This window comes from Polyodon spathula, chromosome 2 (genome assembly GCF_017654505.1).
Source record: "Polyodon spathula isolate WHYD16114869_AA chromosome 2, ASM1765450v1, whole genome shotgun sequence".
Lineage (NCBI taxonomy): Eukaryota > Metazoa > Chordata > Actinopteri > Acipenseriformes > Polyodontidae > Polyodon > Polyodon spathula.
The window spans coordinates 18,905,663-18,931,628 of record NC_054535.1 but is presented as its reverse complement, the minus strand read 5'-3'; the positions used below and the strand labels follow the sequence as shown (position 1 = coordinate 18,931,628).

At 39.3% G+C, this 25,966-nt stretch overlaps 1 protein-coding gene across 3 annotated transcripts; it reads left to right on the top strand.

Moving 5' to 3' along the window:
- Positions 1 to 571: 571 nt before the first annotated feature.
- Positions 572 to 24,355, top strand: LOC121331025 (MICOS complex subunit MIC60-like). Of its 3 annotated transcripts, none has more exons than XM_041278137.1 (14): positions 572 to 741; positions 1,978 to 2,048; positions 6,518 to 6,707; positions 7,147 to 7,285; positions 9,001 to 9,129; positions 10,541 to 10,677; positions 11,083 to 11,186; positions 12,190 to 12,325; positions 12,895 to 13,024; positions 15,861 to 15,875; positions 17,409 to 17,632; positions 21,761 to 21,892; positions 22,432 to 22,561; positions 23,135 to 24,355. In XM_041278137.1, the coding sequence occupies exons 1-14, from the start codon at positions 700 to 702 to the stop codon at positions 23,740 to 23,742; spliced, it is 2,187 nt and encodes a 728-aa protein (XP_041134071.1). In that variant the 5' UTR covers positions 572 to 699; the 3' UTR covers positions 23,743 to 24,355. The 3 variants fall into 3 exon arrangements, with proteins under 3 accessions (XP_041134071.1, XP_041134063.1, XP_041134080.1); XM_041278129.1 differs by having other exon boundaries at positions 1,975 to 2,048; XM_041278146.1 differs by lacking the exon at positions 15,861 to 15,875 and having other exon boundaries at positions 1,975 to 2,048.
- Positions 24,356 to 25,966: the final 1,611 nt, after the last annotated feature.

The window sequence follows — 25,966 nt, the reverse complement described above, 5'->3', positions numbered from 1 at the left end:
TTAATTTTCTGTTTAATATGTTTCTTTGCTGCATATATGTATTACATTTCCTGAATATATGTCGCACTGTTTCTTGTTCACCACAATTACTACATAACCCACTCTCATGACTCCCAATCGTGTATAGGTGATAAATTAATGATATATGCCCTAAGCTAAGTCTAATTATATCAGTTTCTTCCTCCCTGTTTTTCCCTTTCCCCATATGTTTATATTTCCCTACCTTTGAGTGATTTTTATAATGCAATCTCCCTTTTCCACATTGTTTTTTGCCATACACCCATTAAGTTTGCTTTGGCCACAGCATTCAACGCTGCAGGACTCGAAGGTAATGTCAAATTATTTATGTATGCTTTTTTTTGCTTCAAAATCCACAATTTAATTTCCTAAGATACCCAAGTATCTTGGAATCCAGGCTATCAGAATATTTTACCATTTGTATAGCTATTATGTAATTTCTAAATAATTTCATAACATCTATTCTATCTCCTGTTTTTGATTCTAATAACTGTATCTGCCTTAGAGAATCTCAAAATCACAGCTTCGGCAGCGGAGTGCGCATGCTCTGGGTGCGCTGTCTGCTTACACTGAGCTGGGGGTGTGGGTAGGTGGTAGTGTGTTGGAAAACCTCACACTAACTCAACGTTTTCTTCCCGTTTTATGATGTTCTCCTGAAAGACGGCACAGCTAAGAACAACCATGCTGCATGCTTGCAGAAACGCGAGCCGTGCAGTTGCCCAGGTAAGAGGTTAAGTAATATATAATAATAGCGTAGCTGAAAGAGAGCCTGACATTCACTGACCCGGCTTCAAGCAGGCCTATAGCCGGACGGACTTGTAAGAAATAAAGCGGTTTTCTTTTTTTGGTGAATATATGTACTTAATCGATGTTCGCAAGGCTTTAGGGTAAGTGTGCATCTGCGTTAATAAGTGGCCATTGTTTTTTGAAAGTAGCTATCTTATTTTCCTGGAAAAATTGATAACGGGGAAGTGATGCACCAGTTTTTTTTTGCTGTTGATTAGCATTCAGGAACTGACTGGTGTTAGGCAATGAAAGAAAGAGGGTGGGATTCTCGACCTGGAACCAGACTGCTAAGTTGTTTGGACGCTGTGTCTGTGTGTGTGAGAATGCAGTGTGGTTGCTGCTACAGTACTTGTCAACTGCCTTGTGTATTGAAAGATAATTTATTATATGTGCAGATTTTTTATGTTAAATTGTACATCACCAGCTGGCAAATCCTATCCGTGCTGACCTCGATATTTTTTGAAAGCGTTTTTAACGGTAGAACGTGAGCTTGTTAAGTATTTTCCAAGTACCACACTTGCACACGCCAATAACTTGCTATCTTAAGAGGGTTATCTTTCAAAGTGCATTAAACATTTATGACTGGCAGCTGCTATGCTGATTGATGGTGGTGCGAATGGAGACACTTCCCAATGCAAAAAACAGAACATACTGTGCAGCTGATGCGATCAGACCCCACCCCACCCCCTTGAAGATGCGTATGATATTGCCGTAAATAATTTAAATTACACTTTTGACTTGGTTGTTCAAGCATTTTATATGATGCATTGTTGACACTATATAGACTGTTACTGTTTGTTTTTTATTAAAGAAAACTTTTAAATAAATGGAATTAATTTTAACTTGAACATTCAATGAAAGGAAAGACGGTGTTTGCAACATTGGATGTTATCAATATCAGACTGCTTGTAAGCTGATGAATTTCTGTTGATTACACGTAGACCCATCACAACAAAAATGAAATGGCCCATTTGTATGTTTTTTCTTTTTTCCTGCTTTTTATTTCTCATGCTAATGGTACCTATTTTAACTAAAAGCTGTGGACCATGCAGTCAAAATATTGTAATATGTTGCCTATTTCAGGAATGATATTAGATCCAGCACCTGTTTTTAAATGATGTTGTATCCTCTGCTTTATTACAAACCTCAACTCTTATTCCTCTTCTGCAGCAGTGCCTGTGTGATAAAGCATCACTCCGTCCTCTACAACCTCTCCGGCGATATACAACACACAGGGAATCTGGGTATGTGCTGCTTGTTGCTTTATATCATTTTTTTAAAATTTTCTTAGCATTGTACACATACTGAGACAAGCAAGTGCTTGATATATATATATTCTAGTCTCCTATCATCCTATTGGTTGTCTTGAATTTAAAGGTGTAAACAGTCGTATGTTGCAGGGACACACCTGTGCATGGTCTGGATGACCTCCAACTAGTTTACTCTGCAAGTCATCATAAAATATTATTGTTATTATTATTAATAATAATAATAATAATAATACATCTTTATATAGTGCAATACAGCTGAAAGCACTTTATAAGTAAATACCATATACAATTAACTGCACAAGAAGTCAAATATTATATTAATTAATATATTACTTGGTTGTGTGTTAGTTTGGCATTTAAAATGGGACTTGTGGCAATGTTTAGGTTTCTGTTCTCTAGTACAGTATGTAGAGGAGGTTTGAGTTGAGTACTCAGAAATTGTAATGCTCAAGTACTCGTTTTTAAATCTTTTAAAACTTTGAGGTAGACTTTTTAATACCATCCTAAGTGTATCACACTATTTATGCAGTTTACCCATGCAGCTTCCATGGTTGTGCAATGCATTTACCATAGTTTACCCTGGGTTTCCATGTTTATTAATATGCTTTACAGTACCTTGCTGTTTTTACAGTGCTTTCACTGTGCTGTATTAGACTTTGCTATGGTTTAGCTAAGGTAAACTTTTGTAAGGGTAGTCACATTGTAGTCCCTGATTAATTTTCAAAACACACACACAGTTGTAGTCAGAAGTTTACTTACCCCAATAGAAATTTATAAATTCTAGAAATTTCTCAAAAACAAATTATAGGAAATATCTTTTGTAGGAAAAAGTTTTGCTTTTGTGGAGGAGGAAAAAAAAAGTTACAAGAAATAGATGCCTGCAGTTATTTATTTCAGCGTAGAGTGCCGTGTCCTGTGTTTTTCATCTGTTTGTTAAACCTTTTTTTTGCAAAACTCAAAAATGCTAATTCAAAAGTATTCATACCCTGCCAAGGAACATAAAATTAAGTTAGTTGAGGCACTTTTAGCAATAATTACCTCTTTTAAACGGTTAAGCTATGTCAATGAGCTTGTGGCATGAGTCTTCAGTGATTCAAAAAAAAAAAAAAAAAAAAAAAGAATAGAAAGGGGCTTATTTGTGACAAAAGTTACTGGTCAAAACGACTCAGGAAAATGTCCGATGGAGAAATTCACTCATGCACAACACTCACAACCATGGCGTAGAGGTGAGAGGACAGGTATAGTCATTGGTATACGGGATTGCTGCCCGACTAAGGGCCAGACAGTCATGTGTATGGCGATGCATAACTTTCCTGGTTCTTCACCGGGGTGAAGTCCTGTTTAAAACTACGTTGGTAAAATGTCAGAACATCCTCCTCCGTTTAACCAGGGGATGACTTCAAAGATGTGCCGTTGTTTCAGGACTTCCTTCGGAGTACCACTGGCCAGGGAGCAGATTGACCATTCTTCAATGCAAAATTGTTCCAGTTCATTCAAATTCCGAGGATTTCTATTGTGCACAGCCATTCATGCCAGAGTTTCTCAATTGGATTTAGATTGGGACTTTGACTAGGCCATTTCCAGAACCTTGATTTTATTTTTCTTTAACCCTATTGAAGTTTTTTAGCGGAAGGTTTCAGATGATTGGCCAATCTTTTGGTATGCTATGAGTCCTTTTTACCACGTATTGAAACTAAATCTCCTGTGCAGGTTAGAGGAAAAACAGCCTGTAACAAAGTGCCCGCCCCTGGTGTATAGATCTGTTATGTGTTGCGTGTCTGTGTGTTTTAGGAATGTTGGTGTATAGCAGCAGCTGCCTGGTACACCGGGATAGAAACAGGGTCTGTGTAACACCGGCAGTGTTTAAAAAGAGTATATGCCTCTGTATTTAGGCACGAGGATTGCACAGCACTTCCCTGTGCACCAGTAAAATGAAAGCCTGCTAATATGTGAGCAAGGGTGAATTGCACTTTATTAATTCACGAATGCTGGGTCCCTTCCACCAAGTGAATAATTAATTGGTAATGCCTGCTGAATCCCAGCACAAGGTTGAATATATCATAGATGCACGTTGTCACATACTGGCGGTTGGGTGTTCGGTGAGCGGAGAACGGGATTGGAGACGGAGGAAATCAAGTATAAGTAGTAGTAGTCCCGGTAGTGGCCGAATAAGGGCCAACAAAGTATCTGCTCAGGGGGCTTCGCCCAGGGTGTCTGCCTGTCGCAGTGCACTCGTTTTGTTCGCCCAAGGTTTAGTCTTCGCCCAAGGACCTCTTGCCTTTGCCGCTATTTATTTTGGCCGCTAGAGTTGCCGTGTCCTGTGTTTTTCGTGTTTGTGTAAACCAAGGGGAGCTGCCGGCCACGAAGAAGGGGGGTCAGGAGACCACACCCTTATTTTCGCAGCCGTGTCGCTGCCGGAGGAGGGGGAGGAGGTCTGGAGACCGCCAACCCCAGCAGCAGGCGCCAGGGGGAGGAGGTCCGGAGACCTGCTCCCTCTGCAGTTTCTTCCCTGCAGGAAGAACGGTGGTTGAAGCCCCACCGCTGCCGGCGCCGAAGGAGGGGGAAGGTCAGGAGACCACACCCCAAGCAGCCTTTCGCTGCTAGGACTACCCTGGCAGGAGAATGCTACCCTGCTGACAGCATTACGACCTGTGGGCCCCTGGAAGCCTCTGGTCCTGGCCAAGGACTTTGGGCGGGACTTTTGGGCTTTTAAGGGGGGAGGTGGCCATTGAGGCCATGTGTGCTTTGCACAGGAGGGGGTATATGTAACAAAGTGCCCGCCCCTGTGTATATATTCTGTTATATGTTGCGTGTGGTGTGTTAAATGTTGGTGTATAGGCATTGGTACACGGGATATAAATGGGTCTGTGTAACACGAGTGTTTAAAAATGTATATGTGTATTTAGGCACGAGGATTGCACAGCACTTCACGTGCAAGTAAAATGTAGTTAATATGTGAGCACGGGGAATTGCACTTTATTAATTCACGTGCTGGGATTCAAGGGAATAATTATTTGGTAATTGAATCCCAGCACAATAGTATATATAGATGCACGTTTCACATACTGTTTTATTTTGGGTAATCGGTGAGCGGAGAACGGGATTGGAGACGGAGGAAATAAGTAAAGTAGTAGTAGTAGTAGTAATAATAACAAAGTATCTGCTCACCGTGTTTGTCAGTGTCTGTCCGTGCACCGTTTTGTTAAGTTTAGTCTGTTTTCGTTTGTCTATTTATTTTGGCGTAGAGTGCCGTGTCCTGTGTTTTTCGTGTTTGTTAAACCTTTTATTTTGTATTAAACCGGTGCCAACAGGCGTCTTCATCACTTCATTTCATCCGTCCTGTGTTTTGTGTATTGCATTACCTTTCCTGGTTCTGACACCGCCCACTTCGGCCGTCTCTGTGACACAGCCCCATAGAAGGATGTTACCACCTCCATGATTGACAGTAGGTATGGTGCTCATTTCTTTGTCTGCCAGACTTTCTCCAAACGTAACGACTGTCAGCTTGGCCAAATAGCTCGTTTTTTGTTCCATCACTCCACAAAACCTTTGACCAGAAATATCCATAATTCATATGCTGTTTTGCAAACTTTAAGCGATTGTCCTTGTGACGTTTTCCTAAGAGTGGCTTTTCTTGACCTATGGTTGACATAAACGCCCCAGTCCCACATGCAGCCAGTTCACTTTGAATATCTTGGGCAGTCAATCTTGGATTGTTATTAACCTTCCTCACAATTCTTCTACTTGTTATTGATGAAAGAACCTTCTTTCTTCCAGACCGAGGGAGTGTTGTGACAGTATCATGAGTCTTGTACTTCTTGATAATAGAAACATAAGTTGAAATTGGGATACTCGATGCTTGAAAATCTTCTTGTATCCTTCTCCAGCTTTATGACAATTATTTTCTGCCTCAGGTCTTCAGATAGCTCTTTTCTTTTTCTCCCATATTGACTTATTGGTAATGACAGCAATCATCCTATGCCTAACCCTTTCATACTCTCTAGAATTGTTGACCTACAATTTAGAATTAAGTTCATTATAATTTAATTTTCTTAAATAGTATATCATTGCATCAAAGGGTATGTAGAATTGGCATTTTTGGAGTCTATTTCTTTTAACTTTTTTTCCTCATCCACAAAAGCAAAACTTTTGAACTTTTGCTACAAAAGATTGTTTGTTTGAGAAACTTCTACAAATTGTAAATTTCCATTGGGGTAAATAAACTTTTGACTACAACTCTGTGTGTGTGTGTGTGTATATATGTATGTATATGTATATATATAATATATATATATATATAATATATATATATATATATATATATATATATATATATATAAATGGAAAGATTAAAAAAAAAAAAAAGGTTTAATAAAAGATTACATAGGGAATGCCTGTTGTTGAAATACTTTCTTCGTTTTTTTTTGCCTTTATTGATGCAGTGGTTCTGCAGGAAAAATTGTTGCGGCCAGCCTTCTGTTTGTTGGGGGAGGATTTGGTGGCACAATATTGTATGCAAAATGGGATCCGAAATTCCGACAGAATGTAGAGCAGTCCATCCCTTACGCTGACAAAGTGTTTGACGTCACCCTTGGCCCCGCCCCTTATGCAGTGCCTATGCCAAAGGCAACGGTAAGCAGGGGATGGTGTTCATTGGAGTACATTTTATAGCATGCACTGCAGTTCTTTATGCACAGCTTTGCGCGCCTTTGTCTAAACCACAACGTTGTTTAAAGATAGAAGTGCTACACTTGCTGTCAAGAATATATATTGAATTTTCACAAAGCCGGCTTATAACCTGGAGGTCCTCGGTTCAAATCCCAGCTCAGCCACTGACTCATTGTGACCACGAGCAAGTCACTTAGCCTCTTTGTGCTCCATGAGATGGCGTTCTAAGTGACTGCAGCTAATGCATAGTTCACACACCCTAGTCTCTTATCTTGTAAAGCTCTGTTTGATGGTGGTCCACTACGAAAGGCACTATATAAAAATAAAGATTATTATTTTGTTACTATGAGAATGCTCAAGTGTTATTACATGTCCTTTCTGTGTTTTGATCCGTCTTTTAAAGACAAAACCAGGCCGATTACAGAGTTCTTACATGAGCGAGGTGGTAAAAGAATCAAAGCAGCCCAAACCAAAGGGAAAGAAGAGTGAACCGGCAGATGCTCCCCCAGCACCAGCCCCTGTGGAGGAACAGAAGCTGGAAGGTGAATGTTGGGTTAGGCGGTCTTCTGTCCTAACAGTCAGGGCAAGAGGAGGAAAGGGATCAGCAGAATTTGTTTGAATAAAACTCAAGGGTGTTGCTTGTGAAATCCACCTCTCTGTGGCCCATGACAACCTCTTCTCGTGACTGGCGAGATGTAAGTGTATAATTCTCTGGTTGTAAGATGGGGCAGTTATCCCTGAACGTTTCCTCCTCTTATTACTGCCAGTTACGTAGATTTGCGTTTATATAAAGAAAAAAAGCGCTATGTGAATCTAGGGTTGCATTGCTCTAGATGCCCATCATCCTTTAATCACTTTATCATGCTTGCAATAAATCTGGACTTATACTTTTTTACACTTTACAGCCGTCTTTTTCCTGACACTAATATTATTTGCTGATATCGCAATTGTGTTAAATTGTAGTACAATGTGGTTTTTTATATATTTTTTTCCCTCATTAGTTTTGTAATATCTTCAAAAAAATTAATAGGACCAATAAGAAATGCATGCCTAAAGAAGTACATTTCACTAATCAGCATGTTAAAGACAATGCAAAAATGAGGTGTATTATTATTTTTTTTTTAAATGTTGTTTTCATCTCTTGTTTTGCATTTTTTCCAGCTTGCAAAGTAATTGTTAATGTTGGCAAATACAGCAATAAACAAAAAATGATAGCAGGACATTTTCCAGTTTTATAGCTTGTGTTTTTAACATGCTCTCTCTATTTGCATCGTGGGATAGTTGGCTTGTAGTTCCAACCGCTGGGGAGGCTGAAGTTGAGCAACTATGAGTTCACCTGCCTGTCAGTGCCTGCTCCAGGGACCGCAGTGTGCCTGATCTACTGTTCTGTCAACTAAGATCTCTGTCTTTAAATGTGAAAATAAGAATACGAATGGAAGGGACTGTGAAGTGGCACATCTGGTAAAGGCCTTATAGCTCGGAGGGCGACTTAGGTCGGCTGGGGTGTCCTCAGCTCACCGTGCACCAGCGACCCCTGTAGTCTGGCCGGGCGCCTGTGGGCATGCTTGTAAGCTGCCCAGAGCTGCGTTGTCCTCCGACGCTGTAGCTCTGAGGTGGCTGCATGGTGAGTCTACAGTGTGAAAAGAAGCAGTCAGAGGACAGCGCGTGTTCGTCACGGGAGTGCTAGTTTTAAATTTTTATCTTAGTTGTTCTAATTTTACATTTTAAACTTTTTTTTTTTTTAAATTTTATTTTAAATTCCAATTTTATTACATTTTTTTACTCTTCAAATATTCTATTTCTGCAAGCTAGCTTTTTATCTTAGTTTAAAACCACATTTATCTATTTTTTTGTGATTGATTAGATTCTGTATTTGACTGTTTTACAGTTTATTGTTTTTGTGTGTGTGTGTGTGTAAAGTGCTTTGGGATCCTTGAGATGAAAGGCACTATAGAAATGTCAATTGTTGTCCTTATGTAATAATTGGGAGAATTTGTTGGGGTCCATATTGCTTTTGCTCATCTTAGTGTCTTTTTCATAAGACAAGACCTTTTTTTTTTGTGGCCTTTCAGTGTTGTTGCTTTAGTGAACCTCTACAAGCACAAATATGAGGTGACAGTTAATTGACCTAGCAAACTTACATGACTGTAAGAGAATTTCAAATCGACAGCTGAGGAGAACAACCTGCAAGAGTTCCTGTTAACTATGTCTCCGTCAGATCACTAACGATCCCTACATCCGTGGTTTGCTTTATCAGGGGAGAAGGAGTATGAGAAATGTGAGGAGAGAGGACACGAGGTCCTGCCGGCAGTGAAGGAACGCCCGCCTGAGGAGGTGGCAGCCCGGCTCGCCAAGCAGGATCAAGAGGAGCAGGAGAAGATTGCCTGTATGTGTGGCACATAGCGTTGTTAAACGACTAATGGAAGTCATTGCCAACTGTTTTCCTCGTATATGTATTTGTTATTATAACAAATATAATAAATTCCTCAAAGCTGTATACAAATTAGCAGAACAAATCAGTAGACGATTATAACATCCTCGCTTCTGATAAATTGTACTAATGTTAAACCTATTTTCAGTTATAGAACGCCATTTGTGCCAAAGCTGTCCAGCCATTAATTTGTTAATTTGTCAATTCATGAATTGGTCAGTTTATCCAGCAATTTGTCCATAAATTTGTCAATTTATAAACGTATTTGTTAACTCATCTAATAATTCATTAATTAATTTGTCAATTCGTTAATATGAAAGGCTGTACCGACCTGCAAATTTCCAATCAACCAGGTGAACTTCCCCGCAAACTTCCCAACAAACAGACAAACTTCCAACTGCCAATCTCACACTGTGCCGAAAACACTGCAACCTTTCTAGCCAGTGGGAACACACAGTACTATTTTAACCAATGTAAAAACAAGCCTCATTCAAAACTGCTTCAGCCAATAATATTGCAATTCATTAGAAAGGGTGTTTCAAAACATATTCTATTTAACAAGATAATCGACTCCGCTGATTTTTTACCTACTTTGTCCAAGTAGCTACCGGTAGTTTGTTTACTGTACTATATTGCTGCGTCTTGATAATATTTTATGTTATGTATTTCTAAAGTAACCAGTGTTACCGGACTGTTAAATGATTTAATCAATACGCTTCTTTAGAGCGATGTTTCTGCACATGCCAGCGAACGGGACAGTGCTCAGAAAATAACGTTTTTCAGAATAACTACGTGTCATAATTTACTAATGTTGTGGTTTTCTTCAAAAGGCCTTGGGCAAATGTGAAATCTACTTCAAAAGTTTGATGTATTTTTTTAATATGGCAAAAACCAGCAACATTTCTTACGCCTCCATTGACTCTCCATATACATTTTTTTGCGTAACTCTTTATGTACCGCAGTGCTTTGCGCGCAGGGTGATGGAAGTCGCCATTGAAAATCAGAGCAGTCGAGGTTGAAGCTGTTTTGAGTTAGGCTTGTTTTTTCATTGGTTAAAATATTAGTGTGTGCTCCCACAAAGTTTGCAGGGAAGTTCATCTGGTTGATTGGAAATTTGCAGGTCTATACAGTCTTTCTTATTGACGAATTGACAAATTAATTAATGAATTATTAGATGAATTAACAAATACATTTATGAATTACTGTATGAATTGCCAAATTTATGGACGAATTGCTGGACAAATTGACCAATTCATGAATTGACAAACAAATTGACAAATTAATGGCTGGATAGTTTTGGCACAAATGGGGCTCCATATTCTGTTGTCTAGGTTAAGTATGTTTTAGACACCTGTGTTCTCTACAGCTCTGGCGGCGATGTTGGAGGAGGCTCTGGGCAGCACAGCCAGTCTCACTCTACAGGCCATTGCTGCCCAGGATGCTGCTGTACAGTCTATCAACAGCCACGCCGGGAAGTTAAAAGAGGCTATGGAAGAAACGGAGGTAGATGGAATTAAATTAACTACATAGTTATATATGTTGGAATTTCAATCTCAGCTTCTGGCTTTTGACTACACATACGATGGAAATTGCACAGAAGTTTCACTCATTCCAGGTTTTACCTCTACCTGCTTGTTTAGCCCCAGTGAGTATAAGCAACAAGCTTGATGCGTTTTAATATTGAAGTCAATAGAGAGAACCAGGAATGGATCAATCCGCTATGCAACGGGAGCCTTATTTCCACCCCTGTGTTGGTATTTTAGGATCTTTGGAATTCAGCATAGCTGTCATTTATTTGTTGAATTTTTTTTAGATCTGCTGTAATCTACATGCTTTTCTACTGGCCTTATAGTACCACTGACTGTTGTCACCTGTGCTTCTGACACAGCCTGAATGTTTTGCTCTTAGGCTTCGGCAGAGCAGAAATCTTCTCAGTGGCGTGGCCTCGAGGATGCTCTGAGTGAACGCAGCAAGGCACTGGATGAAGCTGCTGACACCCTTCTGAAAGCCAAGTAAAAATGAGCATTTTAAAAGTGCAAGAACCAGACACCTAGAAATGTGTTTTTTGTGTACTTGTGAAATGTCTAAATATAAAAAAAAAAAAAGTCAAACATAGTTTAATGTCTACCCTGGAGGGTAAATTATTTGGCAACAATGCAGTACATTTTTTTGGTTCTCCTGCCTAACCTGTGCAGACCTAGTCCACTCTCGTGTGTAGTGACATGACTTCATAGTTACGTTTACAGACTTCATGCTGCCGTTTAGAACCCTTTGCCATGTTTACAAGAAACACATTGCTGTTTTGTCTCAACATATTGCTGATTGTTTTGTTATTTTTGTTCAAACATCACAAGTAAATCAAGTAGGAAATGACTGTACTTTTTGTTCAACTTTTACTCAGCAACGTTTGCCAGGAGAAGAGAGGATTATTCTTCTAAACATTGTGGTGTATCAAGATCACGATCCCTCCTGCAACGATGCTAGTGCTCTGATTGATATGAGTGGTGTGTTGTGGGAACAGAAAATCAGCATTGCTGCAGGAGGGATCTGGATACACTGCAATCCTTTGAAATTGTTGTTTTTCTCCTGTCAAACTCCTGAGTAAATGTTGAGTAATGTATTACCTAGTTGGTGATGGCCCATGATGTGTGATTTAGTGTTCAAAAGTGTCGTCAATATGTTTAAATATATAACGCTGCAGTATGGACGGCACCGGAGACAGCACAGGTAATGTTATGTGTTTCCTGTTGGGTTTTGTGTAACACTTTAATTGTCAGAGGTATTCTGCCTATTAGTTTACTGTGGTAGAGCGTAATATAGTTGGAAACCATTTAAACACAGGATTCTTTTTTTTAATTTTGTACTAGTATTGTGTTTAATATTGCTGCAGCAGTAATGCACAACTCCATGAGAGAATAACTCCCCTAGGAGCCTCTGAGGCACTTTCAAACCATCAAAAAGGATGTCTTCTGTTGGTGACGGTTGTAACTTGTAACCCGGCTCCTTGCTTGGTAGGGATGGGCTGGAGAAGCTGCGAGGGGTGATTGAAGATGCAAAACAGGCTAATATCGCCAGAGCCAAGCCACAGATTCTGTCTGCTGAGGAGAACCTGCACAACATGCTCGTCGATCTGGATAATGTCGTCAAAAAGGTAGGCTAAATTCAACTACTGTCGTCATCATAAAGCTGCATTACTATATGAACCAAATGTACTTCAGTGATCAAATAGCCAATTCCTGGTCTATTCCTGTTTGATAAAGGGCCTGGAATCTCACAGTAATGTGCAGCTGCCAAATAAACTAAGTAGTTAGAGATGTACTGTCACAGCTGCCACCTTCCTCTAATTGCAAAGTCTGAAAATTCAGATTAGTTTTTAATGGGTCAGTCTTCATAATCCATCTCATTATATAATTGGAATAAAATTCTCTCTGCCCGTTGCTGATTCATTGGATAGTTTACAGTACCAAGCCATCATGGTATGTGTCGTAGAGGTTACAGCTGAGGACATGGGAACCAGGTGGTTTTAGGTTCCAATATTGGTTTCACAGACCCAGTAGCACTATTGTAGGACAACCATAGATAACATTAGGAAGTCCAAGATCAGTGTTAATCTGGGTGGATGAAACCACCCTTTTTTAAAATTTAAAACACCACACTACACTGTTGGATTTCAGTGTTGGCATATACTGATGGATTTATCTTCCATTTTCTTCCTGCCAGGTCCAGGCAGCTCAGTCAGAAGCTAAGATCGTAGCTCAGTATCATGAGCTTGTGGCTGTGGCTAAGGAGCAATTCCAGAAAGAACTTGATAGCATCACCCCAGACATACAGGCTGGATGGAAGGGACTCAGTAAGTCAACACTGCTGTGGGGAATAGGTGCAGGGAATTGTGTTTAGGAATGGAAATAAGACTCCTATTCCATTGCAGTTTCGCCCATTCCAGATTTTAATACAAGCTTGATTAGCCACAGTGTTTGTATAACAAGCTTGGGTATCTCTTTTTAAACTCGTAAAGTAAAAACAGTGATGGATCAAACTGCTACACAATCCCTAAATTAAGATTTAGGATTTGCTTAGCCCTTTTGATGTAATAGATTATTTGAAAATAAAGATCGGATATATATTGTAGACACAAGTCATGTTGCGGTTGATTCTTAAAAGTGGACCGATATGATTACTGTGATGCAGAATCAGTATGTTAGCATGAGAATTATAAGCTTGTTCCCTGCAGTGTAAAGGGTTGACCACAAGATGTCACGAGTTCCCGCATGTATGCACGCCCACGAAAAATCCACAGCTGCTTTTCCTTAACGAATTAAGGAGAATGGTCAATTGGTTAATTGTCTGCTTGTTAAAATTAATGGCACCTTGATAAAAAAAAGAGCTTAGCCGACAGCTTTGTGATGGGGGTATAGAGGAGTAAAGAAACAGAAGAAAGAAAAAGAAAAAACAAAATGTGAGTAAGAGATCTAGTGTTTGTTCCAAACAAAGTATTGTTTACTTGGTGCTCCAACTGAGAGCTAGGTTTATGTTTGTTTTATTAGTGGTTGTTTCGCCACCGCAGTGTAAGCAAAAAAAAAAATCCACCTGTTTTTAAAACTGTAAATCAATTGATAGTTTACACTGTGCTCGGCCACTCTATCGCATTACAACTCGCAAAAGCATGTCTTCACAGTTTAAATGCAGTATACCAGTGGTGCACAACTCAGGTAATTGAGGGCCGGTGTCCCTCCTGGTTTTTGTTCTAACCATACCCTAAATTAGTTAATTGGACCAGTTAAGCTTCTAATAAGGTCCAGTGAAGTACTTTAGGGTGCAGTTGGAATAAAAACCTGCAGGGACACCAGCCCTCCAGGACAGAGTTGTGCACCACTGCAGTATACAGATGTCAATGGTGCTCAATCATTAAGGACAATACATCAAAACAAGTCCTCGTGTGCACGCAGCTTATTATATGATCATGATTATGTTTACTCAAGGCTGTAGAATCCTGTTTTATTAAATTTTACTTGAAGCGATCGTCTCGTGAGGGTGCCTAGTTTAACTGCCATGTGGTGTTACGTGTAATGGCCTTTCATTAAAATGACATTACAGTACAGTATTTTACTGTCAGGACTACCACTGCATTTAAGCATCTGTGACTTACTTATTTTGTGTTGTGATGCAAATCTCAGTTTTTCATTAAGCGGAGATGCACAGCTCCGCAACCCCCCCACTCTTCCTCCTCCTCCTCACCACTCCCTCTACATGCATATCACACAGTAACACTGCTGTACTCGGCATGTATTCAGTGAATGTGTATTCACTTTATTGAAATAAAAAATGTCACTAATGGAGAACCCTGTTACTGACTATTAAACAACATGCAAAGCCAATGTTCACTTGATATTCAACCAGTTAGCTTTCAGTGTGAGGGTAGTATGATTTGAGATTTTGTGCTCATATGAATTTGGAAAAAGGAGGGAAATGGCAGCTGGAGGAAGTAAACTGAGTCAGCACAACACAAGAAGAATTAAAACAGGACTACCGGCCTATTTGTTATAGTTTTCAAATGGTCAAGCAATCCTAAATATATTCTGGCAGCACTTGCAGGGTGTTCAGCTATTCCTGCCAGTACTCCTTGAACACGGTCATCTTACATTGCAAAATGAAGACTTTTTCTCAGTGTTTTGTCCCTAAAACAAAATTAATAGAATAAGTTTTGTTTTATTCTGCTGATGTTATTGGCATGTTTTCCTGGTTGTTTTAGATCTGAAGAAACATAATGCATGGATGGATGGATGGATGGATGGATGGATGCATGTATTCTGCTTTGCAGTAATAGTAAAGGCAGTGATGGGTACAATACAAAATTCCCCTCCTTTTGTATGAAATGGAGCAATGTACAGATGAGTAGTTTTAACAGGAATATAGGACACTGTAATGCAGTTTTTTCCGGAAGTAGTTTTGTCTCCTGGTTAGAGAACCAGCATATTCTTAGACCCAGACATTCCTCAATGCTACCTATCTGTGATAACTTGGTAGAGTCAGGAATTCACTTGAAACAATACAGCTGCACTGAAAAGTAAAAATGGTTCATCTGCATTTTTAATTTTTTAACAAGTTTAGGGCAAAGTCAGTTATTCTTCAACCCAAAACACTGGATTGATGGGACATTTTTAACTGCCTATTCTGCTAGCAGTGAAAATGTTGAATTTTTTAAGCTAATATACTTTAAATGGAGGAGTAAAAGTTTGTTTTATATGTACACATCAATTTCATAAATGAACAGTGCCTGACAAACAAAAGCTGAATTGAAGCACTCATTTACTGTATTTGTATGTTAAAACATTAATAGTGGCTGATTTTAAATGTTGGTGGTGGTGGTTTTTTTTTTTTTTTTTAATGGTTATTTTGCCTGCAGTCTTGTTTAATTCTGGTGGTGTTATTGGCATGTGTTCCTGGTTGGTTTGATCTGAAGTACTAAAACCATAGCTGTCCATGGCTGTATTGTTCAATTATTCTGTATTCCTGCAAGTGTAACGTGGCAAAGGCTGGGCGCAAACTGCACAAGAGCTTTTAACCTCTCATCTCACCAGCAGCGTACTGGACAGAATGCATAATGCCATTGTATCACTGTGTTATATTTTGTGACTAATTTGCTGTGGTGGATGTGTACTTTGTAAACTATACCTTCTCTGTTACAGAGGTGTCAGATTTAGGTGAGTGTCTCTGCGGTTTTGTTGCGTGTTTTCCTTTCATTGGCTTTTGGGGAAAAGTGCTCCTAGGAATCATTAACCCTGGAGCTCTGTGCTTTACAGAGGCTAATGAGCACCGCTGTCACTGAGTTTTAGATGCCTTTAGATCAAGATGCAACTGAGATCCTACCTTCAGTAGTGTAGCAACTTAGGCTTTAAAATCCCTGGGCCTTTTTTTAAATCACATTAAAATAAAATGAAAAATCTGAATTTCAGCTTAACAGTGAAAACGACACTGTTGGATAATAAAGGAGATGGTGGATTTGAAAAGGTTTGGTCGTTCTAAAGAAAAAGGAGGTGCTGACCAAGGTTTTGAAATCCATTGCTTATTAGTGCTACTAATGTTATCAACTGTTCCCTTTTTCTTCTGTTGAAGGTCTTTCTGTTTCTTCTGTCTGTATTTTAATACATACTTCACTTCAGTGTGGAATATTCAGATATGTCAAAGACAATGCTGTAGATGAACCATTGCTCACTGCTTCCTGGCATCTAGTAACTCCATGTGTTGTAGTTCTAATTAACTGCAATGATAGTCTAGCTGCAAACAAACCATATGACCTACAGTTGAAGTTAACAGGATGTAGCAGTTAATCAGTACAGTTGAAGTCATCAGGATGTAGTAGATAATCAATACAGCTGAAGTTAACAGGATGTAGCTAATCAGTAGCAACGTATTATAAATATTTGCTAAGCATGAATGCGTTTTCACACTATGTCACATAGTGGATTAAGTTTATGATTTTCTGGATAAAATGGAAATACGCATTTTGTGCTTTTTTTATATTCTAGTGGCCAGTGGAGGCCCCACAAAAACCAAATGATGACCTTAATGTGGTGTTAATGCTGTATTTACTTTTGCCCCTTGTCTGGTGGCTCTGTCTGTCAGGCTTGATTGCCCTGTAGGGGCACAGCAGGGTCAGCGCAAAATTACTTCATGGCTGTGGGTCTTCATAAGCTGAGCAGACTGCAAACATTGTAGGAATTCAGTTGCATCCTTCAGCTTTGATATGTAATGATTATTTTGCGATGAATTCACTGCTATACTTTTGTTAGTTTTTTTTAGTAGCTTTGTGCTGATTTTCATGCTTATTAATTTATTTAGGCAATTAGTACAGGCATCAGGGTGACCTGAGAGAGACTAATACATGTTACAATGACTAACCCCCTTTAGTTGTAACATTTCAGAGGTCTTTCCAGGGTATTTAGAGAAAGCGTTCTGTTCAGTAATCCAGTCCAAGTAATTAACCTGGTTCCTCAGATGAAGCCTTAATGTAAAGGACTGTAATATATTCTAAACTAATCTTGCAATATATAATGGGGTGTACAGAATTAAAAAATTCTCCGACCTATGTATTTTTCATGCAATTTTGGTTCCAATTCTTGTTTTGTTAAATTCTAACCCGTGGCAGCTTGCTGTGTTGTATGAGATATTGGTGGCTATTATATGTGTTTGTTACCAGCAGCTGGTGGGCTATTAAATGCGTTTGTAACCGGCAGATGGCAGACTGACCACAGATGACCTGAACTCTCTGGTTGCCCACGCTCACCGGCACATCGACCAGCTGAACAAGGAGCTGGCTGAGCAGAGGGTCCGAGAACAGCAGCACATCGAGACTACTCTGAGGCAGCAGAAGACTGAGCACAAGAGAGCTCTGGAGGTGGCCGTGGCCAAAGCATTGGAGCAGTACCGGGCAGAAATCCAACTGGAGCAAGATAAGAAGGTAGGAGCTGCCTCTAGTTACAACTACAGGCGCTAGTTGTAAATGATGCCTCAACTTTGACATAGTTTGGTATCTGGTCTTACTGACATGTTGTCAGCTGAACAAATACACTAGGAGTATTACATTAAAATACTCTGAAACAAAGAACCCTTAATTTGTGGTATTTTGTTTGTTTTTTCCCCCCAACTCCAAGTCGATATTGGTGCCTCACCTTGTAAAGCTTCTTCTAACTGAGTAAAATTGATGATTAGATGTTTAGTAGCACAGAACGGTGGAATAGAAAATGTGTTAGCTTTTAAATTTAGAACAGCATTGTTGCTTTTGTTTCATTTAGTGTCCTCCAGTTCTTATACTGTAGACATGTGGTTTTAGATGTGTTGCAACTTGATTAATTAAGAACAGAAACTGCAGCTCAGATGAAATGGGGATCGTAAGTATGTAGGGCTGTGTTAAAAGGTTGGAAGGGTCGTTCGGTAGCCAGGAATTCTAAGGCAATTCTGGACCTTTGAAGGTTTGTCAGACAGCATTCACGCTCTGTCAGATATTGGTTTTTTTTTTTTGTTTGTTTGTTTTTGTTTTTCCTTAACAGAAACTGCTTGACAATGTGTGAATACTATAAATCACACATTAAATGTCACTGCAAATGTTGATCTTTTGTTTAAGTAATAGGCATTATACAAATCAAAAGTTGTATTAAAATCCACTACTAGATCGTTTTACATAGCACCTCTTTATCAGTGATGCTGCAGTCATGTTTTGGTGCAAGGTATAACACCAAAGCACTGGGGGAGTAGCGGCAATATTGCTTTAATAAAAAAATTCACTGGATACCTACGTACAAAATGTGAGAGAAGTGTTATGGTAGAATAAGTATGAAACATTAAATGTATGGTAACACTGATCATTTTTGTTTTGAAAACTGAGCACAAGTAGGCTAAAGCACCTCCCTTTTAAAAAAAATAAAACAAACCACAGTTCTTTACATTTGAATCCCACATTAGGAACGAAACTAAAGTGTCTTTTGTTTCCCATTTAAGAAATATTGCTAAATAAAGATGTTTTCTGTCAGCACAGGATGCTGGGAGACTGTTGCATGACTTCTAGAATAGACTATTGTAATGCCCTATTTTCTGGTATTTCAAACTGTGTTTTGTCCAGATCGCAACTCATCCAAAACGCTGCTGGCACAATCCTAATTAAAACAAGAAAGTTTTGTCATATCACGCCGGTATTGGCATTCCTATGCTGGGGCCTAGTACGATACAGGATTGGTTTTAAAGTCCTGCTTTTAACCTATAAAGCCTTAAATTGGTTAGCTCCTTATTACCTGAGTATCTTATTGGTCCCATATGTTCCAGATCGCCTGCTCCGATCCCAGGTGCTGGGTATCTCACCGGTCCAATTTGTTTTTTAAAGAACACAGGTGGTAGGACATTTGGCTACAGGGCCCCTAAATTGTGGGATGAATTGCCAGCCTCTGTATGGGAGGCACCAACTATGGCAGCTTTTAAAACTAGGCTGAAGACATATTTTTATAGTCTGTCGTATACATGATTACTACTACTGCCTTTTACTGTGTTTTATTGTTTTTATTATTTTATTGTACTTTGTATTTTATGTATTTACTAATTAAGAATATGAGAAAGTATACAAACGAGAGGAGGCCATTCGGTCCATCTTGCTCGTTTGGTTGTTAGTAGCTTATTGATCCCAGAATCTCATCAAGCAGCTTCTTGAAGGATCCCAGGGTGTCGGCTTCAACAACATTACTGGGGAGTTGGTTCCAGACCCTCACAATTCTCTGTGTAAAAAAGTGCCTTCTATTTTCTGTTCTGAATGCCCCTTTGTCTAATCTCCATTTGTGAACCCTGGTCCTGGTTTCTTTTTTCAGGTCGAAAAAGTCCCTTGGGTCAAACTTGTCAATACCTTTTAGAATTTTGAATGCTTGAATCAGGTCCTCCTGCAGTCTTCTTTGTTCAAGACTGAATAGATTCAATTCTTTTAGCCTGTCTGCATATGACATGCCTTTTAAACCCAGAATAATTCTGGTCACTCTTCTTTATACTCTTTCTAGAGCACCGATATTCTTTTTGTAGTGAGGTGACCACAATATTCTAGATGAGGTCTTACTAATGCATTGTAAAGTTTTAACATTGCTTTCCTTGATTTAAATTCAACAGTTTTCACAATGTATCCGAGCATCTTGTTGGCCTTTTTTTTTACAGCTTCCCTACATTGTCTAGGTGAATACATTTCTGAGTCAACATAAACTCCTAGGTCTTTTTCATAGATTCCTTCTTTAATTTCTAAGTCAATAATGTAGATTAGGAAGAGCAGAGGACCTAATACAGATTCCTGTGGTACACCACTTTGCAACCTGTTGCAAAGGGCACTTTTAAATAAAGATTAATTGATTGACTTGAAAGGTCACAGCAGAGGCAGATGTTGTCCAAGAAATGGGTTTCAGAAAGAGGAAAAAGAGACAAAAAACAGATAAATCTCTCGTTCATCTTGTTTGCAAAAAGGTGTTCACCAGATCTGAAGTATTTGTTGAGGTATGTTACGTTTTTTAGAAAATGTGCATTTATTTTCCAGAGACTGGGGGAATACTTGTTATAAAGATAAGTCAGGGCACTCTGCATTGTGCAAAAAAAAGTTGCAAGTAAAAAAGTCTAAGTGTTAATTAGTCATTATTTTATAAAGGTTGCAACCCTACTGTTTGGGTTCAAAAATAAATTTGTAAGAGCTGTATATGAAGATCCCAGCTGGAGGTTACAGTAACATGCGGTCTGTGTTTGGATTGTGAAACTGTTCAATAGCTGAAAACTGCAAAACATTTTTTGAATCACTGTTTTCTTTTTTTATTTTGTAAACAAATTAGAAATAACAAGGCATGGTACAAGAAATATATATTTTATATATATATTTTATTTATTCAACCAATGTTTTTCAAAACATCAAAATGCGATTGGGATAACTGGTACAGAGTTCATTTTGGTGATCCGGATGCACTTTTAGTCATGACTAAATGTTTTTAATTGGGTTTTTCAGAATTTAAACAGGAGATCAGGATTACTTTGATCCAAAATACCACGATTATTGTGAGAGTTGGAGTTAGCTTTTAAATGATCAAAGAACATCGATATTTTGCTTGAATTGTTATAGCAAACACACACTATGTCCAAATAGAATGTTAGACTATAATATTTACATATTTATTTAAATTTTGTATCCATGCAAGCAAAAAGGAAAATAAGTATTTAGTGGTGTAGCTTTTATTAAAAAGCATACACATACACCTCCTAAAGCTCGTCAGAGAGATGCTGGACTCCCTACCGACGAGGAAGACGATGAAGATGTCTAAAAACACAGATCCTTTTTTTCAAAAGTTGAATTTTTATTCAATTTAGTTAGTTATTTTTTTTTTTCTGCTAAGTAGGCCTACATAAAATAACCGTTATTTGCATGCATTATAGGTGCACTAATATTAAAAGTGATTTAGATTTTGTTAATATAAAACAAAAAAGTTGTGCATTAATCATTATTACCACAATCTTATTTTGTTAAATGAGGTTATATCATAAATAAGGCCTCATAAAAAAAATATAAATATATAGGAATATATAAGAACTACCCTACTTCAAATTTGTTATCTGGATAAATGTAATCCAGCAGTGACATTTTATGAAACACCAGATCAAAATGATCCAGGTAAAAGTAATCTTGATTATAAAACTCTGATCACTTTGATCCAGATTTTTTTTTTTTTTTTAAATGGCCCCAGAACATTATGTAAATTAGTACTATCGAAGGTTCGAACCTTCCTAAGATAATGTGTTCCGAACCTTCGAAGGTCAAAATGTACCCTTTGTTACAACCCTATATGACAAAATGAGATTTGCATTTTCTTTTAAAAAAATATTAGTATTTATGTGGACTACAGTTGTGAAGCAAAGAGTGGAGCAATTTGTCTTTTTTGTTTGATTTATCTATTTTCTTTTTTCTTTTTTTTTTTTTTTTTTTAATGATCCACAAAGAAACTGCATTTTAAACCATTAACTTTTACTGAGTTAAAGATGCACCTGTGAAAGCTGCTGCTTTTAGTAATGTGTGTGCATCTGTTCCCAGCTCGAGGAGGTGCGGGAGGTGATGGAGGTTGAGATGAGGACCCAGCTGCTCAGACAGACGGCCGCCCACACCGACCACCTGAGGGATGTGATGAAAGTCCAGGAACAGGAGATCAAAGCAGAGGTGGAGCAGGCAAGTTCCTCAGTGTTTTCTTCTTATTTATAAGCGGTAATAGCTCTTGGCCCGGCTGGCACACCTCAAGGCTGCCTTAGTGGACTGCCATCCTCTTTTCACAGTCCAACCCTTAACCTTTCTTTGAGACTGCATGGATGAGGTGATTTTTATGATGTGGACTGTTGTCTCCAGAGTGACCTAAGTCTGATTTGAACCCAGACCTGAGGTGGCCCAGGGGTGAAAGGCAAGTGCATGAACATAGTCCACTACTCTAGTGCTCTGTTCTTATGAGGATTCTTAACATATCTGTTACAGGGAAGCCTTTAAAGTCTTGACTTAGCACATCTTCTATGAATCACAACACAACTCACAGCATACACACAATTACTGTTATTTGTATGAGTGTGGGATTGCAATCGGATAGGAAAAAGACATACTGAACTGCAATTTTGCACATTTTATTGATGTCATCATGCGTTTATGACGTCGCTGGTTTATAGCAGCTGTAGTGGTGTTGAATTAAATATGGTACTTGAAAACCTTTCACTCTTTATTAGGAGATGGCACATAGGCTGTCTGAGCAAGAAACCCACTTCAGACATGTAACTCAGGAACAGCTGGATGAGTTCACCCTGGACATGAACGCAGCATACGCCCGGCTCAAAGGGATCGAGCAGGCAATTGACAGTCAGTACATCGTACAGCCTCGGCTGTATTTTTACATTCAGTGAGGTTATATCACTTGTAGTGCTAACCTTGATGAAATGAACTTGAGCAATGCATTTCTAGCCAAGAAGGATTTAACTCTTCTAACGGTGCAAATCTATATACAATATAGAAGTCTAGGTAGGATGACTCCACTCAAAACTGCAGACTACTAGTATAGGAAAGATAACTCAACCCAAAACAAAAGATCATAAAACTTCTCTTGTGGAAGCTCAGTTGAATTTCTATTGCATTATAGACACTAAATGTATTCAATTTGTTATCCTAGGGTTATATATATATTTTAAATTGCTTGGATAATAGTGCTCAATGCTGAGCCTCCAGGAACGTGTTTCTCAAACTGGAAGGGTTGAGAGGAATCCTGAAACTATTTTCAGGGTAGTGATTCTCAAACTTGAGGGGTTGAGATTAATAAGGATGAGGGGAAATGATAAAACTGTACCCCGTGGAGCTTCTGTATGCCTTGATAAAGCTTAACAAAATAGAGGTCTTGTTTTGAGCTTCATGTGATATAACATGTCATTTAAATTTCAGGCCACGCAATTGCTGAAGAGGAGGCCAGGAAAGCACACCAGCTGTGGCTTTCCGTTGAAGCGCTAAACGACATTCTAAAGACGACTTTGGGGGACAACCCTACGGAACCTCTTAATACATCAGTGCAGGCCATGAAAGCTAATTGTGCGGAAAACGAATTCACCGAGACCTTAAGCACTGCCCTGCCGGAAGTGGCCCTGAGCCGCGGGGTGTACAGCGAGGCCTCCCTTAGGGTGCGCTTCTATATCATCAGGAAGCTGGTCCGTCGAGTCGCCATGATTGACGAGACTAGAAACAGCCTATACCAGTACTTCCTTTCCTACCTGCAGTCTCTCCTCTTGATGGAACCCCAGCAACTCAAACCCCCAGCACAACTTTCCACTGAAGACCTGGACACGTTCAAGCTGCTCTCGTACGCCACGTACAGCATTGAGCATGGAGATCTGGAGCTGGCAACTAAGTTTATCAACCAGCTGAAGGGAGAGTCAAGGAGAGTGGCTCAGGACTGGTTGAATGAAGCTCGACTGACCCTAGAAACTACACAAGTAGTCGGCCTCCTTTCTGCGTATGCTAATGCAGTGGGTTTAGGCACAACCCAGGTAGAATAATTTACTAAATAAATATTTCAGGCAGCTCCCACTCTCCAAGTAATAATTAAAAAAAAAAAAAAAAAAGATTAACAAAATTCCTTGTGTAGCCATTCCTGAATAATATATACACAAAAGGTATACCAATGAGATTTGTGTAAAGCCCTGTCTATACAGTGCAACATTTCCCTTATGTACAACATACTGCATGCAACAGTGTTCTGTTTGCCAGTATTTTGTTACAATGCTCTGTTTTTGCTTGAACTTCTGTCTACAATAAACAGGTTGCGTAATACATTCAGCTGTGGCGTACTGTGTATCCAGGGCTTAGGGTGTGTTTGTGACCTTGATGCCTCAAGACACATCATTGGGAATTATCTACCTGCACTAAAGGCACTGTTTTCAATGCACTGTTGGTGGTGACCTCACTGACCACCTGTCACGGTGTTTCAGTTGTTGGCTAGAGCCGACTCAATGAATGCAGGAATGCTTTGTCTGCACCTTGGTGTAATGTTCTGAGTTCCTGATTTTAATTGATTGGGCTTTGTGATGTGAACCTACTTACTTGTTTTCACATTGTTGTTGATTCATTTCCAACCTACTGGTAAATACCAATAAAACATAAACAAAGTTACTGCTCTCATTTGTAGTGTTTTTATTGAAGGTTCCAAGTGGTAATCGGAGTAATCATTTGAAACTATGAAATGAGATTTAAAAAGTGTCTGCATAACAAAAAATGGATGATTGATTGCTGCTGTATGTAAATGGAAAACTAGTAATTTATTTTCAGGTGTAGCCTTTTTAACCATGTTGGTTATTTATAAATAGGTATTGGGTCCAATGTTAGGTAAAGAACTTGGTTATTTTGGAAATCGGGAAGCAGGATTTTTTTCACTACCATTTGGTCAAACTGTACAGCAGCTCCAGGGAACCAACCTAGGGCATCGGTAGACTACATTATCTGCTGTTATAAAATAAACAATTTTATTTTGTTATGTAGATTCCCAACCCCTTGGATGGGCATCAAATCACACACTACCCCATGCGTTATTCTCTTATTACCTTTATCCAAGGCGACGTACAGGGTTACAGTGCAAAATCAATATTTAAATACAGTATCATGCAAAGTGTACAAATAAAATACTATATGAAAAAAGTATGTAGTGGAAGGATTGTGCATCTGTTGAGGATCCAGTAATGTGGTGCTTGGGTCAGGCCAATACAGTAGGCAGACACGAGGGATTGGAGGTAGGTGGGATGGTGTGGTGAAGAGCAGTAGGCAAGAGCAAGTCTGGAATGTGGAGTGTTATGCTACGCGTGGTGACGCTATTTTACCCTCATAATTGCTGTTGTGTGTGTGTGTGTGTGTGTGTGTGTATATATATATATGTATATGTGTTTTTCTTTACTGCCTTGCAGTTTGAAAAGAAAAAGTAGTAGCAGCATGATTCCTTTACTGGGACCCAGCTCTGCAGGGTCCTGCTGTTGAGTTGAATCAGCAGTGTTATTTTAGCCCGCCTACTTGGCGCACTTGGTCACCCGTCCGGCATGGTGAATGTATTTCTCCCATAGCTGAATGGCTGTGTGTATCTGCCTGTATTTTTTTCCTATTGCTGCCTTTGCCCGAGTGCTTCAATACACGCCTGAGCAGTACGTGTTAGAAGTGGCTCGCCAAGCTGTCTGGCCCGGCGAATGGGTTATCAAACTGGACCGAAAATATGTGTTCCACGTTCCCTATGGGTCCAGCGCACAGGAAGTATCTCCACTGCACCTTACAGGGGAGCATACTGAGTTTTCCGTGCAGTGATTCAGCCTCTCCTTATCCCCACACGTTTCAAAGTGCATGGATGCCATCCTCGCTCCCTCGCGGCTGCAAGTGATCAGGGTGATGAATTGCCTGATCAACTGGTTGATCTACCCGGTCGCAGGAAGGAGCAGTGGCCCACACAGCTATTTGTGATGAAGCATCTGTTTGAGAAGGTCTCACCCACAACGATGCCAGAGCCAATTAATAACAAGCTTACCTGTCAGACAACAGAGCGATTACTGTAAACAGAACATAGTCATTGCATAGAGCAGAGCCATTGATGAAATAATCTGTGGTGCGTAAACTGAACAAATTGGCGAAAGAATTTAGCTCTAATACAATGTTGCATTCACTGACCGCAAAGTGGTGGCAGACAGAGAGACGTGCGGAGACAAAGAATAATGAATAGAAAATTATTTTGTAGATGGAAAAATCTAT

Excerpts from the sequence above, each read along its gene's own strand:
- LOC121331025 (XM_041278129.1), top strand. The coding sequence starts at position 700 with ATGCTGCATGCTTGCAGAAACGCGAGCCGTGCAGTTGCCCAG. Across the intron at positions 11,187-12,189 it reads GACACCCTTCTGAAAGCCAA|GGATGGGCTGGAGAAGCTGC; the intron begins GTAAAAATGAGC and ends CTTGCTTGGTAG. Across the intron at positions 12,326-12,894 it reads TGGATAATGTCGTCAAAAAG|GTCCAGGCAGCTCAGTCAGA; the intron begins GTAGGCTAAATT and ends TCTTCCTGCCAG.